At 46.4% G+C, this 12217-nt stretch overlaps 2 protein-coding genes across 4 annotated transcripts in view; both read right to left on the reverse strand.

Annotated features, from left to right (window-relative positions):
• Nucleotides 1-22: 22 nt before the first annotated feature.
• On the reverse strand, nt 23-6899 carry LOC149372618 (meiotic recombination protein REC114-like). 2 transcript variants are annotated; one of them, XM_089567143.1, is made up of 5 exons: nt 6783-6866; nt 6581-6667; nt 5688-5771; nt 5497-5622; nt 23-346 (listed from the first exon to the last, which is right to left on the reverse strand). In XM_089567143.1, the coding sequence occupies exons 1-5, from the start codon at nt 6837-6839 to the stop codon at nt 179-181; spliced, it is 522 nt and encodes a 173-aa protein (XP_089423269.1). In that variant the 5' UTR covers nt 6840-6866; the 3' UTR covers nt 23-178. The 2 variants fall into 2 exon arrangements, with proteins under 2 accessions (XP_089423269.1, XP_089423268.1); XM_089567142.1 differs by having other exon boundaries at nt 6581-6899.
• A 2617-nt stretch (nt 6900-9516) lies between these two features.
• The window catches only part of LOC149372619 (uncharacterized), a 138453-nt gene continuing 135752 nt past the window's right edge, over nt 9517-12217 (reverse strand). For both annotated transcript variants that reach the window (XM_089567148.1, XM_089567147.1), the window contains exons 5-6: nt 11547-11887; nt 9517-9734 (exon numbers count right to left, since the gene is read on the reverse strand). In XM_089567148.1, coding sequence (XP_089423274.1) covers nt 11797-11887 — 91 coding nt within the window. In that variant the 3' untranslated portion in view covers nt 9517-9734; nt 11547-11796. The remainder of the gene's footprint in view (nt 9735-11546; nt 11888-12217) is intronic.

Consider the following 12217-nt stretch of genomic DNA (forward strand, 5'->3'; position numbering starts at 1 on the left):
TTGTGCTGTCTAGAAACAAGAAGTACCATTCTTTTTTTATCAGTTCGGAGTGGGAACCCTGCTTATGAATAGCGCCTCCGCTTTCATACCGCATGAAAATAATATTCCTTGTAATAGTTACTGTGTAGTAGTAAGTACTCTGAGCGAACTAGTTTTTTGCTGTATGTCCTGTTGTGAGTTACGGCTGACTTAGCAAACCTTTCAATGCATCTTCGACTTGTTCGACAAAGTTTGGGAATGATGGGTCTCGCAAGCAAGTTTTGACAAGGTCTTGGAGCATTTCGGGTGATTCAAACTGCTGGTTGAAGAAGCCTGTCAAGTCTATGCCAGTGTTCTTTGCAGGTGCCTGTTTAAGAGAGAGGAAAATGATATTTAACACCTTGGCTCTTTAACTTGAAAGATGCTGTTGTAAAGTTGGTATGGTTCTTTCAGTACAAAAATGATTTCACAGACCCATGCAAGCGTAACACTAGCATTAAAATTTTTCTTGTGAAGGCGAGAAGAGAGAATTCTCACTATAAGGAGGTGCCCTTCAGCTTTAACCTTCGAACCACCAACCCCGAGCTGTACTTGTCATGGGATATTGTATCATTATCGCCAATGACGAGTCGCGCCATTCCAACCCGATGTTGCTTTGCTTTTGGCAGTCGTGTTGGTTGCAATTTTCAACACTAGAGGGTGGTAGTTGTTAAGAAAAGAAGAAACCAGTGAGGTAATATATGTTCAGTATCAGAATTACATGCAGAAAACTATGATACAACTACTTTAAAAATAAAAACAATTACAAAATTGTCAATTTCTGTATGCTTTTGCGAGGATTGCTTTGGTGGTTAAAGGGTTCAATCTGTAGCATGCTCTGATAAATGTTTCAGCAGAACTTAAAGGGACAGTGAGGAGAGCTCTATTAATATATTTTTAAAGCAAAATCCGATAGTTCGGCATTTCATGGCTTTGTTGCCACTTGGCCGGCAGCGAAAGATGCATTTGTTTCTAAGAAATTTAGATTCGAAGTTGAAAAAGTTTTTCCTGCCGCTCTGATTCAAACTTGGGATTCTCTTATGACGACACAGGACTAAGTGACGTGAAACATGACGCACACATGACGTAACGCAGACCCCGTGATTTTTGGCGGCCAGCAGTGCGGCCTAGCAGCAGCCGAAAAGAAAGCTACCGCTGGCCGCACGTTCAAGCTTCGGCTATTGCGGACGTCGCTACCGTCGCTTCGTTTACGTTTGCACCGGCGTTTTGCCAGCGTTACGATGGATCCCGCTCTCAAAGTCGTCAACGAAGTTCTCGCAAATAGACACCTTTAGCATACCGTGTACCTTGTTACCGTTAGCGGAATACCGGGAGCCCGCCTACCGCCGGTGAGCAGGCGCTGATTGGTCCCAATGCTGCAGGCGCGCGCGTAGCTGCTGGGTACGTGGCGCCATCTGGCGACGTCGAGGAGATTTGCGCATGCATTGGCTGCGCCTCAGCGATTCGTAGCTTCTCGTGTCCTAGTGTTGTTAGAACCATTGGTTCTAGCAACACTGTTTTGTCCTATGACGACATCACGCTTGTACTTGCGAGTTTGGCCTGTGGCGGCGATACCTGTATTTTGGTTCTTGCTCTTTTCTACGTTACAAGAGCTTTGTTGTCAGTATGAGAGGCATTTTTGTAATCGGGAGCTGGTATTCTGTCGATACAGGCCAACTTCAATTTCTCCTCAGTGTCCCTTTAAGCTAGAAGAAAATGCTTAGCTGATTTAACTGCGTTGACACATGGTTTCAAAGCAACTGGAAAGACCTAGGTTCTGTACTTCCACATCATGCATACTACTCTTGTTCATGAGTGTAGTGACCCTCCCAAAATGCTGCATATGAATGTACAGAAGTTCTGTAACTCTGAACTGTCTAATTTGATTACAGGTGTGTACACTGCACAGCGAAACTTGCTCACAGCATATTCAAAACCACAACATTGTATGCATAGATGCTTTAATCCTTGGAACATTTTTTGATGACTGAAACAGCCGCAGTTTAAAAAAGCGCGGCACGAAGTATACTTATGCCAAGCCAAACTGCAGTATTCCTCAGTAATGTAACCTTCATGATGTCACAACTTCATTGATCTCTGCTCTTATCTATAGACACTTGCATTATTTTTCTGTCCAGATTTTTAAAAATTCCCATGCGCAAACTAGTGGACTAATCAAGAGCAAACTTTGCTCGCAAGGTAGCTTATGATTGTCTAAGTTCTTTGAGATGCAATTAAACATCGGTATTTGCCTGAATTTTCTGAAATTGAGGAGAAACTGCCATCAGCTGCGTATTCAGTTTTAGCAAAACCGAGCCGAGCAGAGGATCTAACAGGCTGCGCCATCTGCTAGACAGCAGGACAAACAACGTCCCGGCTCGGTGGATGGGCGGGTAGTGCACTTGCTTCGAAGATGTTGTCGTCTGCTCGGTGAAATTAATGTCACAAGGAAGAGTCATTGCTGCTGTTACTAGGAAAACAGTGAAAATGCGACATCACTAACCCTGCACATATTAAGAAATTTATAATTTGTTGCTTATGTTTCCACATTGTTTCCAGCGTCATCTGCTTTCAACGGTTGGTCTATTCCGATAACTTCGAGTTGTCTCAGTTCTATCCCGTGGGAAAGGCTAACTTTTTGTGTTGAGTGTGTTGCATATCGTTTTTCTGACGAATGCGGTAATATGCTGGTGTACTCCGCGAACGCGGCAGCTATGTCTTGGTTCCTTGAATCTGGCTCAGTTCACTGCGTGCACACAAAATTGATTATGAAGTTCTACTGTCACCCTTTCTTTGAAATGTCCATGCTGAGGTGGAAGAAAGCCTTTGAAGAAAGAGGCAGTGTCGAGAGCAAGAAGGGAACTGATCAAGGCAGAACGCAATGCAGCACTGCAGGTGCCCTTGAAAAGGCATTTTCATATGACCCGTAGCTGTCGTGCGAGTGCGCTCTGTTATCTGGAATGTCTCCGGCAATGGTTAGTTGTGCGCTGAAAAGCAAAGGCTACCATCCTTACAGGATGCGAACCGTTCCAAGACCAGTCTGAAGATGACAAAGACCACCACCTTTTCTTCAACCATGCAGAACAACAGAGGATCCACTGGTGGACAACTTTAGTTTTTGTTATTCACCGATGAAGCAGTCTTTCACCTCGAGGGCAGAGCGAACAAACAGAACACGTGGTTTTGAGTGCAGAACAACCCGAGATTTTTTTACACATGATGTGTTCAGTCTCATCAGTCTCCACACACTGTGGTTTGACGTGGACTGTTATGAAAGGGACTCGTTGATCCTTTTTACTTTGAAGGCACCGTGATCATAGAGTCATACTGTAAAATCTTGTGTAAAAGTTACGCACGTGTATGGGTTGCATCCTCTGTTTTGGAACAAATAACTGAGAAAAAATACTGTTATGTAATTTTTTTTATTTATTCATTGTTTTTATTTGTTTTTTTTTTAAATTCACACCCGAATTTATAAGAAAACAAGTGCGGTCCTTACACGAGTTTATACGGTATTTGGAAATGCTCCAGGATAACGTCCATTCTGAACTGGAGGAGAGACATATGCAGAAGGAGGTCTACATATTTCAGTAGGACTGGGCTCCGGCTCACTACACTATATTCCGTTTCATACATAGCAGGTAACGCTGCCAAAGCTAGCACGCCTGTTCGCACAGGCTAAGTCCGCACCCAAGAAGTAGTTCGCCATGCAACCAAAGTGAACACAAGCATATGTCATTGTGACAAACCTTAAATGCCATGACTGCCGCCTCCCGGACTTCCGTTTTACCTTTTGCCAAATTTTTCTCCTGTGTCTCATCAAGACTTTGAGAAGCAAGAATCACATGGCAGTATGATACGCGGTTGGTAGAGTTGCGAATCACTCCTACTCAATCCGTGACCAAATAGTAGTTCACACTCAGTGAAAATTATAGCCAGAGAACCCGAACACCTAGCACCTCACAACTTTGACTGTGATATTCAGTGCTACCATATTGTTTTATACCGCTTTTTGTATTCGTCCAAACACTCGCTGGAGTTTTTAGAAAAATGAATTATATGCGGCGGAGTAATATGATCCTGCCGATGCACAACTTCCGAAGCCTCCGCAGCATTGCCTGCTATGTATGAAACTGAGTATACAAGTGTCCGCAACTGGCTGGACCTAACTTTCCCGAACATATGGATGGGACAAGGCTCGACCGATATGTCATGTCGTCTCCGTTCACCAGATCTGACTCCGTGTGACTACTTTTTGTGGGGCTATTTGTAAAACTAAGAGTCTGCAGCCATTGCCAAACGCCAAGCTGTACAGAACTGAAGCAGTGCATTGAGGATGCGTGTTCAGAAGTTGCGGACCATGCAAGCATCGGTGTTCAGAGCGCATGAGGAAAGGTTGCAGAGATATTTTGAGGCCAGCGAATGACACTTCGAGGTGTAGGCGCTTTCCTGTGACCTAAGACATACTGGGCACCCCTCTACCCACTGACGTTTTGTCCTTTTCAGACTGTGGAAGCGTCTTCCAGGCAACATATCAGAGCACCTCGACAGAGGTGAAATGCATGAATACCCTTGTGCTGTGCAATGTCAGTGCATGTTACAGAACCTCGGGCACTTTAAATTATTCCGGAGCCTTCCACTACGGTGTCTTTCATAGTCCATGTGCAGCTTGTGGATGTTAAACCCCAGAAACAGAAACAATGTGGAAACACAAGCAACGAATTATCATTTATTAGTGTGTGCAGTGCTAGTGATGTCACTCATTGGCTTTTAGTAACAGAAGCGATGACTTCCTTGTGGCATTAATTTCACTGAGCAGACAATAGCATCTTTGAAGCAAGCACGCTATCTGCCCATCCACTGAGACAGGTCGTTTGCCTCGCTGTCCGGCAGAAGGAGAAGCCTTTCAGATCCTCTGCTCAGCTCGCTTTTGCGAAAACTGAATACGCAGGCGACGGCAGTTTCTCATCAACTCCAGAAAAAACAGGCAAGTACCAATGTTTAATTACATCTCAAAGAAAGCAGACAATAGTGTGCTACCTTGCGAGCGATATTTGATCTCGATTAGGTCAGTAGTTTGCACACATAAAGGTTTTTAAATTCGGACAGGTAAATACAGAAGTCTCTGTACTTGTGACTACAGTTTCACTTCATTCTCCAACTCTTAATCAGCAAGATTATTTCTGTACAAATGAAGATTACAGATGCATAAACTGAAACTGCCCACATCTCTGGAGTCTGATTTGAACATATTTTTGCCATATGTAAAAGTAGTTGGCAGTTTTGAGAGTGACTATTTAGTCTAACTTGCTCATGATATTTTCTTGTCAGTGCATAGTAAATTATTCAAAATATACTGCAGGGGATGGCTATTGGTTGTGACCAAAACTTCTTTTCGATTGGCTTTTATATCTAGGAGCGTGCACTCTTAATGGATGTGTGAAAAATTGTGATTTCAAAGCAGTAATAAATGCTTACAAGTTCTTTCTTGTCCTGGAATGGAAAGTATTGTGACAGCAGGTCTGTACACTGCTGGCACTGTTCAACGGCAGTCTTGTCAGCAAACCTGTCAAATTCTACCCTGAATCTTCGTTCAGTGTTGCCCTGCACAAAGACAGTGTGTGCTTAGTGAAGTGGCTACGAGTCTCCCCAGTGTTTCAAGGGCTCACATTAAATCGACACAGGAGAAGGATGCTGTTGCCCTTCATAAATCCTCGTACCCAGTCCTTTGAATTCAGCAGAAATACGCACTCCTGAAAAGAAATGAAATAGCTGTGAAGAATGCCAGGTTGATGCAGCGAAAGCAGTAAGGTTCCTCTACATTGCAACAGTGGACGTTCGTTGGGGTGACTAGTATATTTGAGCAACTAAGTGACTTAATTAGTGTTCTTGCAGGTTAGTGACTGCACAGGAGCCATGACCAGCCTTTGACCCTTGCGCACTTTGTATTTATGGCAAGTCTGGTTAATATCTCTCATTTTTTTTTCTCCACTACAAGCAGGGAGCCTTCCTTTAATAGGTGCAGTACATCGTTCGTTTCCACCTTTTCACTAAGAGGAATATTACTAAGCTAAAATAATTTTACTGCCCTTGGTGTTGGGAAAGGTAATTTTGTTGAGTACACGCAATATATTCATTTGCAACGTTACCGCGCCTCTAGTTCCAATGCTAAAACTGGAATGTTATATACAAAAATAATTTTTAACGTGAAAGCTATAAGTTGCGGCTTTGGGGCGCTGAGTTTGTGGTTGATAATTTCTCGAGTAACCCGGGAAAGCCTGGCCTGTTTTATAAAAGCGCATGCGCATTGCAAAATGTGCGCGCAGCAGACGACGCGCGAACGCTTTGCTAATTTGACAAATTATCGCAAAAGGTTAGTATTCGACGTCACACGACGCCTGCAATCTAACGAATATTTTTGGCACCGTATAAGTATACTCATGCAATACAACGAGCATCCGCGGCAGCGTTTTTTTGTCTGAATGAATGCAATTTCTCACGCAGAAGTGCGGCGCCTTTGTCAGGAAGCGAACGTACTAGTTTTGCGACTGCAGCTACTTACGTGACTGATCGGTCCTTGGTTGACAACCATCATGTCTGTATCCGTAATGTATATGAACAGCGGCTCGTCAGAAGTACTGACCAGCACCTGCGGAGAGATCGGCGTGCAGGCCTCGGGAACACATAACTGTACGACACTTGCCTTCCAAGCTCCCTTGTCATTCGTGGCGTCATCCCCCTCTTCTGGGATGAAGACACCATACCTTTTCAACGGGAATTTGCGGAATATTGGCAATGAGCACTGGAACGACTGCGAACATGACTGCGAAGATCCCGCCATCACTCCAAAGCCCCTAGTGCTCCGTACACGCACGCTTGAAATGCGGTAAATTGATTTCCCTAAAACATTGCCTGCCGATTTTCGCGCCACCTGTGGGCGGGAGTTTAAACCGCAGGGTGGGCAATGCAACATCCGCTTGAGTCAAATTAAGCGAACTTCAAAGATATGGTTTTGGAAACAATGCAGTTTTGAAGAGAGTTTCGAAGCTGGTGGATTTTGGTACAGTAGCTACAGTCAAAATGGCACAGACCATGTACAGACTTTAATTGCTGCAGAAACTTTTATGCCGACCAGCAAGGTACAAAGCGTAGTTCCGCGCGCCTCCGCCTCATGACAACAAAACTGGCGCTCCTGTTTTCCGCCTGGCGCTCGGGTGCGGGTCGTCTGCGTCTCGTCGGGTTGCATTTGATTTTTCCCTCAGCTCAGTTTTGGCTCACAACGTTTCTTTTTGAGGCTGAAGCAGATATTGACTTTTGGCAATAATCACGAAAGGTACGAGACAGCAGCTATTTTTTTTTTTTCGTCTCTTTCCGTCAGCTCTGCGCAGCGCAGTTCGCAACAGGCCCAGTCATTAGGCGATGACCCAGTGCTCTGTGGTAAAAATGCCGGCTTAAAACAGGCGAGGAAGAGTCTTAAATTTCCATTGCTTTTGTGTCGAGGTGTCATGAATCGCTTAGGCAATGCGAGTTGCCCACCATCGGGCTAAAAAGAAGGTACAGCACTCCGCCTTGTGTGACGTGAATATGCCACTTCGAGGAGCAGTTCATCGAACGGGACTACATAATTTGCTCTGAAGCTAATACTTTTAGACTATAAAAGTAATTTTCTTAGTCGCATGCTATGCAGCGCAAACGCTATTGGGAGTGCTAGCATTTTTTGCGCCGGCGCGCTCCTGTTCCCCTAGATGTGGTCATGGCCACATGCCAACCTGCGTGAAAATGGGTAGCCTTCTATTCCTATCTGCTGCTTTGTACAGCTTCGCGATTGCCTGCACCTTCGCTCGCTCGGTCATTGTGAGAAAGAATAGGCGAGTTTGCCTAACTTCACCTTTCACCGAGATCTTCCCCGCGGTTAAGGTGCCATCGGGCGGCCGCTTTAATCACGCACAGTTTTTACTTTTTCTTTCAGGGAGTGGGGGCTTGACCACGAATGAAATGAAGCTTGCTGATGTGATTTGTGAGCTGGTCTCTACGCTGCTCACATCTCAGGGGAAAATTGATAGTGCAACTGTCACAGCCGAGGTGAACGAGTCAAATATTCCAAAAATTGCACCCCTACCACCTCAGTATATATTATATAGGCCTCTCTCTTTTTTCAAAGTGCAATTTACTCTCAGTAAAGTTACGCGCACTTTGCAGATGATATTGGCGTGACCTCCCCCCCGGGTCAATCATTGAATTGTTCATGGCCGTCCTGCAGCTTAGTATGCGATCGAAATGAAGTGGTTCCTTCTTCTTACACAATTAAGAGACAGTTGGCGGTGGATTTTATTACATTTGATGTATTTCGGTCGGAATTAATCTCCTCGGGTTGCGTGCGCTTTCGATTAATTCGCGGGAGCATATTAGATTTGTGTAGAACCCGTGGTGAAAGTGAAGTCTACGCCGCTCACAATCTCGAAAGCGTAATTTTAGAGCGGTAGCTCTACCCTGCGCAACAGTCGCTTACCATTCCGTGCCTGATTTGACCTTGGTTTAACCTTAAGAAGCGCAGCATAGCAACGGATCGACTTTGACAGACTGGCCTGGGCCGATTTGGACCAAAATCGATGTCCAACCATAATTGACCGTACTCGACACGATGACGACCTCCAAATTTGGCCTGGACCATGAGCTGAATTCTGTCAAATGCACTTTAAATGAAATAAAACACATTGCTTCGCTAACCCGGTTTCGGTTCCACTCTTCCAATCCACCAGAGCGGTTTGACAGATTCAGAGGAACAATCCATCGGGTTCAAGGGCGCACACTGGTTACTAGGTGCCCCCCCCCCCCCCCCCCCCCCCCAAAGACGTCTTGTATATATTCCAAGTGTTGTGGCGACTTTGAAAGAGGGTGGCCAAGCGCAGAGAGAATGGTGCACTATATCTGAGCTAACGTCGTGCGATCACGGTACTGCGAAGAATGCTAACACTAATACACAAAATTAACGGTTCACTGCATCACCAGGGTTTAAATCTGTTTGAAGATAATATCTTGGTACTCTTAAGCATCCTTATTTTGAAAACTTTACAAGAATTCTGTCCCTAAATATTAGTTTCATGGTAATAACTGCCGTCATTATATTGGTAACGATTAAAATCACGTGATCAGAAAAGATCTTTGTTGTCATGCTGTACGCCCTGTATTTGATCCACCGAGTAACGGTTGACTGTCAAGAGGCGTCACCATAGCTGCTGCCATCGCGGTTATCAAGAATGTGGAGAGGGTGTGCATGAGAGTTCGGCCGGCGCCTTCGCTCTCAAGTCAGTGTTTTAACTATATATGTCTGAATGCTACCCACAAAAAGCGAATATGACGGCATTCAAACACTTCTTTTTCACTCGTGTACGCCTACCGCATTTCGGAACGCAAGCATGCTCTCTCCCCCATAGACGGCCTGCTTTCCCAGAGACAGCGTCAGCAGGGCAGCGCAAATTCAGCTCCGAGTCAAGAAAAGACCATGGGGAAAATAGACACTTTATTGTTTACATGGTAAACTAGTATGTATATGTATGTGGTGGGCACGCATAGACGAAGGACGAATCGGACGCTTGTGCAGAGCCACCCTGGAGGAGTTTGCGCGGCCGGTGGTCTCTGGAAGCGTTGCAGGCTCCGGGGCCTTGCGGGAACCGACGCCGTGACGACCGGCGCCAGCGGTCGCGGAGCACATTGAACTGGAACGAGACAATGCGCCATCGCTGTCACGTCTCTCTCCGTCTCTGCTCCCTCAAGGTTTCAACGACCAAGAAAGGCTGCCGTCTTTGGCGAACTATCGATGGCCAAAGAAAGTGCAGGCATGCATTAAGCAGCGTTGTTCAGCTGTCGCCGCGCGAAACAGCACCGGTGGTGTCATCTGTAACACCCATATAACAACCAACCTTTTGTTGTTGTAGTGCGTAGTTTAGAACAGAGAGGATGCCGCAGACTTCCATCAAACATCAGTTGCGGGCATGGAGGAAAGAACTTACACCTTTCCGAACCCGGCCCTCTGGAGTCTTATGTACCCAAGGCAATTTTCAGACAAATGCGCAAACTGCGAACTTAGGGTCACCTTGGACCACATACTATGGGAATGTCCTCATGCCCCCCGGGAGGGACGAGGTATAAACACGAAAGATCAATGGGAGACCTTACTACTGAGCTCCGACCCGGCGACTCAGCTACAACTCGTCCGACTGGCCGAAGCCGCCGCCGAGAGTCAAGACCTTTCGGCCGTCGTCTAGGCGGGTAGCCCTCTGGCTACCCTCTGTCTGTTGTACATTAAAAGTTTTGCTATCCTATCCCATCGATAAAAGATCAGTTACAGGCATGGAGGAAAGATCCATGATAGCAAGGGAGTTCCAGCAGGCCTTGGCCCCAAATTTTTTGAAGTGAACCCACTAAACTTATGCCAGATGAGACCTTAGAAGGCTGGCTATATGCCCATTTCTCCTAACATGATGGATGTGGCAAATGTGGTCGGGATGCTTTATTTTTTTGCGAGCACGAATGTGCGGGATACGAACCGTAAAGTGAGTCGTACATTAGAAGTTTTAGCAGAGCCGCACAGCCGTATATATGACATAGCCGTACGGCAAATACGGTACACGCGTTGCCGCTGCTAGGCTTGCCAAGCCACATTTGCCTCATGATCGCAATCGCTGTATTTACAGTACGGCGCTGCTAAAAGTTTATCAGAAACAAAAACTGGTTGCCGCTGTCTGCAAATGACGTGGAGAGGCGACAGCCTGGCAAAGACGTTTGCTTTGGCGCTTTGTTTCGCGTCTGCTCAGGTGTCTTTAGTAAGCTTTTACTGTCATTCTTTTCTCCACCTGCTGCGCGGTGCTGCTTTGATATGCGAAGCTCCCGCAACTAGCTCACACCGCACTGTACCCAATACACTTGCGCCATGGATGACACCATGACTTGCGCACACAGACGCCATTTTGGGTCGAGTTCATGCGCGAGGCAGCACATTTTGCCTCCAAAAACTCATGCAAGGCACGTGGCTACCAGACAGCTTTTGTCGTGTGTAGCATCGCTCTGCTTGGCTTGTATCAAATTTTACTCCGGCTTGCCCCAGCGACACGACAGCTAACCCAGCTACGAACTGTTCTTACGTTCGAAGCGTTCGAATGATTTCGTGAAGCCGGGCTTTGATTGGGTGACGTTAGATGCCTTACTTTGTAACAGTTCATGTCACGATTAGCTACGTCGGAGAACGGCAACGCTTGTTCGTAATAATTTCTGACGTCACAGGGGGCGGTTAACTTTTTCCCCTTGGTGCCCATTATAAGACTGACGTCAACTACAGCTTTTCCAGTTCAAAATCTTTGCATGCGCACTAACTTTCCCCTTGGATGAATGGAAATTCATTATTTGGTCTTGACGTAGTTTATAAGTCCATATTATCACATTGGACCACACTAAGTAACGCGACACGACCATGACGAGGCAAAACCGCTTCGAGACGCCAGTTCGCGAGATAACACTCGCTTCGCACTTACCATGCGGCTACGTGGAGCGGAGCTGCAGGTGGAGAGTACTTTGTACAAAAAACCAGCTGCTGGCGATGACAAGGGAGACAGTGTTGGAAGGTGACTGCGGTCGGGATGAGAGTACGTGAGCGGCGCTCCCTGGAGGTCGGGGCTGTAGGGAGGGGGCCGTAATATTATAGCAATGGGGATGGCAGGCTGGCGAGCGAGAAAACGTGCGGAGAGACACGGGGAGGCAAAAAAGCGGCGGGGTCGTCGACGTCTAGTTCGCTGCTTGTTGGACGCTCCTGACGACAGCGTCCTGCGTTCCGTGAATGGCGGCCGCGGGCTTGACGGTCTTCTCTTCAATGGATCTGGATATACGGGGCCAAGAGAGGGGACAAAGAAAGAAAAGTGGAAGGGGATGATGGAAAATGGGTGAGTTTCACTGTTCCATATGCTGGCGACTCTTCGCGTTATTTGACAACGTAAGTTGTTGGGTGAGTTGGTTCCGATATTCCATGACTACAGCGCAACGAACGGGACAAGAAGGACACAGACATGACACAGCACAGCGCTGTGTTGTGTCCCTGCCTGTGTCCTTCTTCTTGTCCCGTTCGTTGCGCTGTAGTCATGGAATCTTCGTATTAGTCCGAGGTTACGCGACCGTCACTGTTTCATCGCTTCGTGGGGGCAATTCGTGG

This window comes from Amblyomma mixtum, chromosome 1 (assembly GCF_055824585.1).
Source record: "Amblyomma mixtum isolate Tamu chromosome 1, ASM5582458v1, whole genome shotgun sequence".
Taxonomy (NCBI): domain Eukaryota; kingdom Metazoa; phylum Arthropoda; class Arachnida; order Ixodida; family Ixodidae; genus Amblyomma; species Amblyomma mixtum.

Bases quoted from the DNA above. Each gene is read 5' to 3' on its own strand.
- LOC149372618 (XM_089567142.1), bottom strand. From the start codon at position 6,859: ATGGCGGGATCTTCGCAGTCATGTTCGCAGTCGTTCCAGTGCTCATTG. The intron at 5,772-6,580 runs GTAAGTAGCTGC...ATTTCTTTTCAG, and splicing joins ACCAAGGACCGATCAGTCAC to GAGTGCGTATTTCTGCTGAA. The intron at 5,623-5,687 runs GTGAGCCCTTGA...GTCTTTGTGCAG, and splicing joins TTCTCCTGTGTCGATTTAAT to GGCAACACTGAACGAAGATT.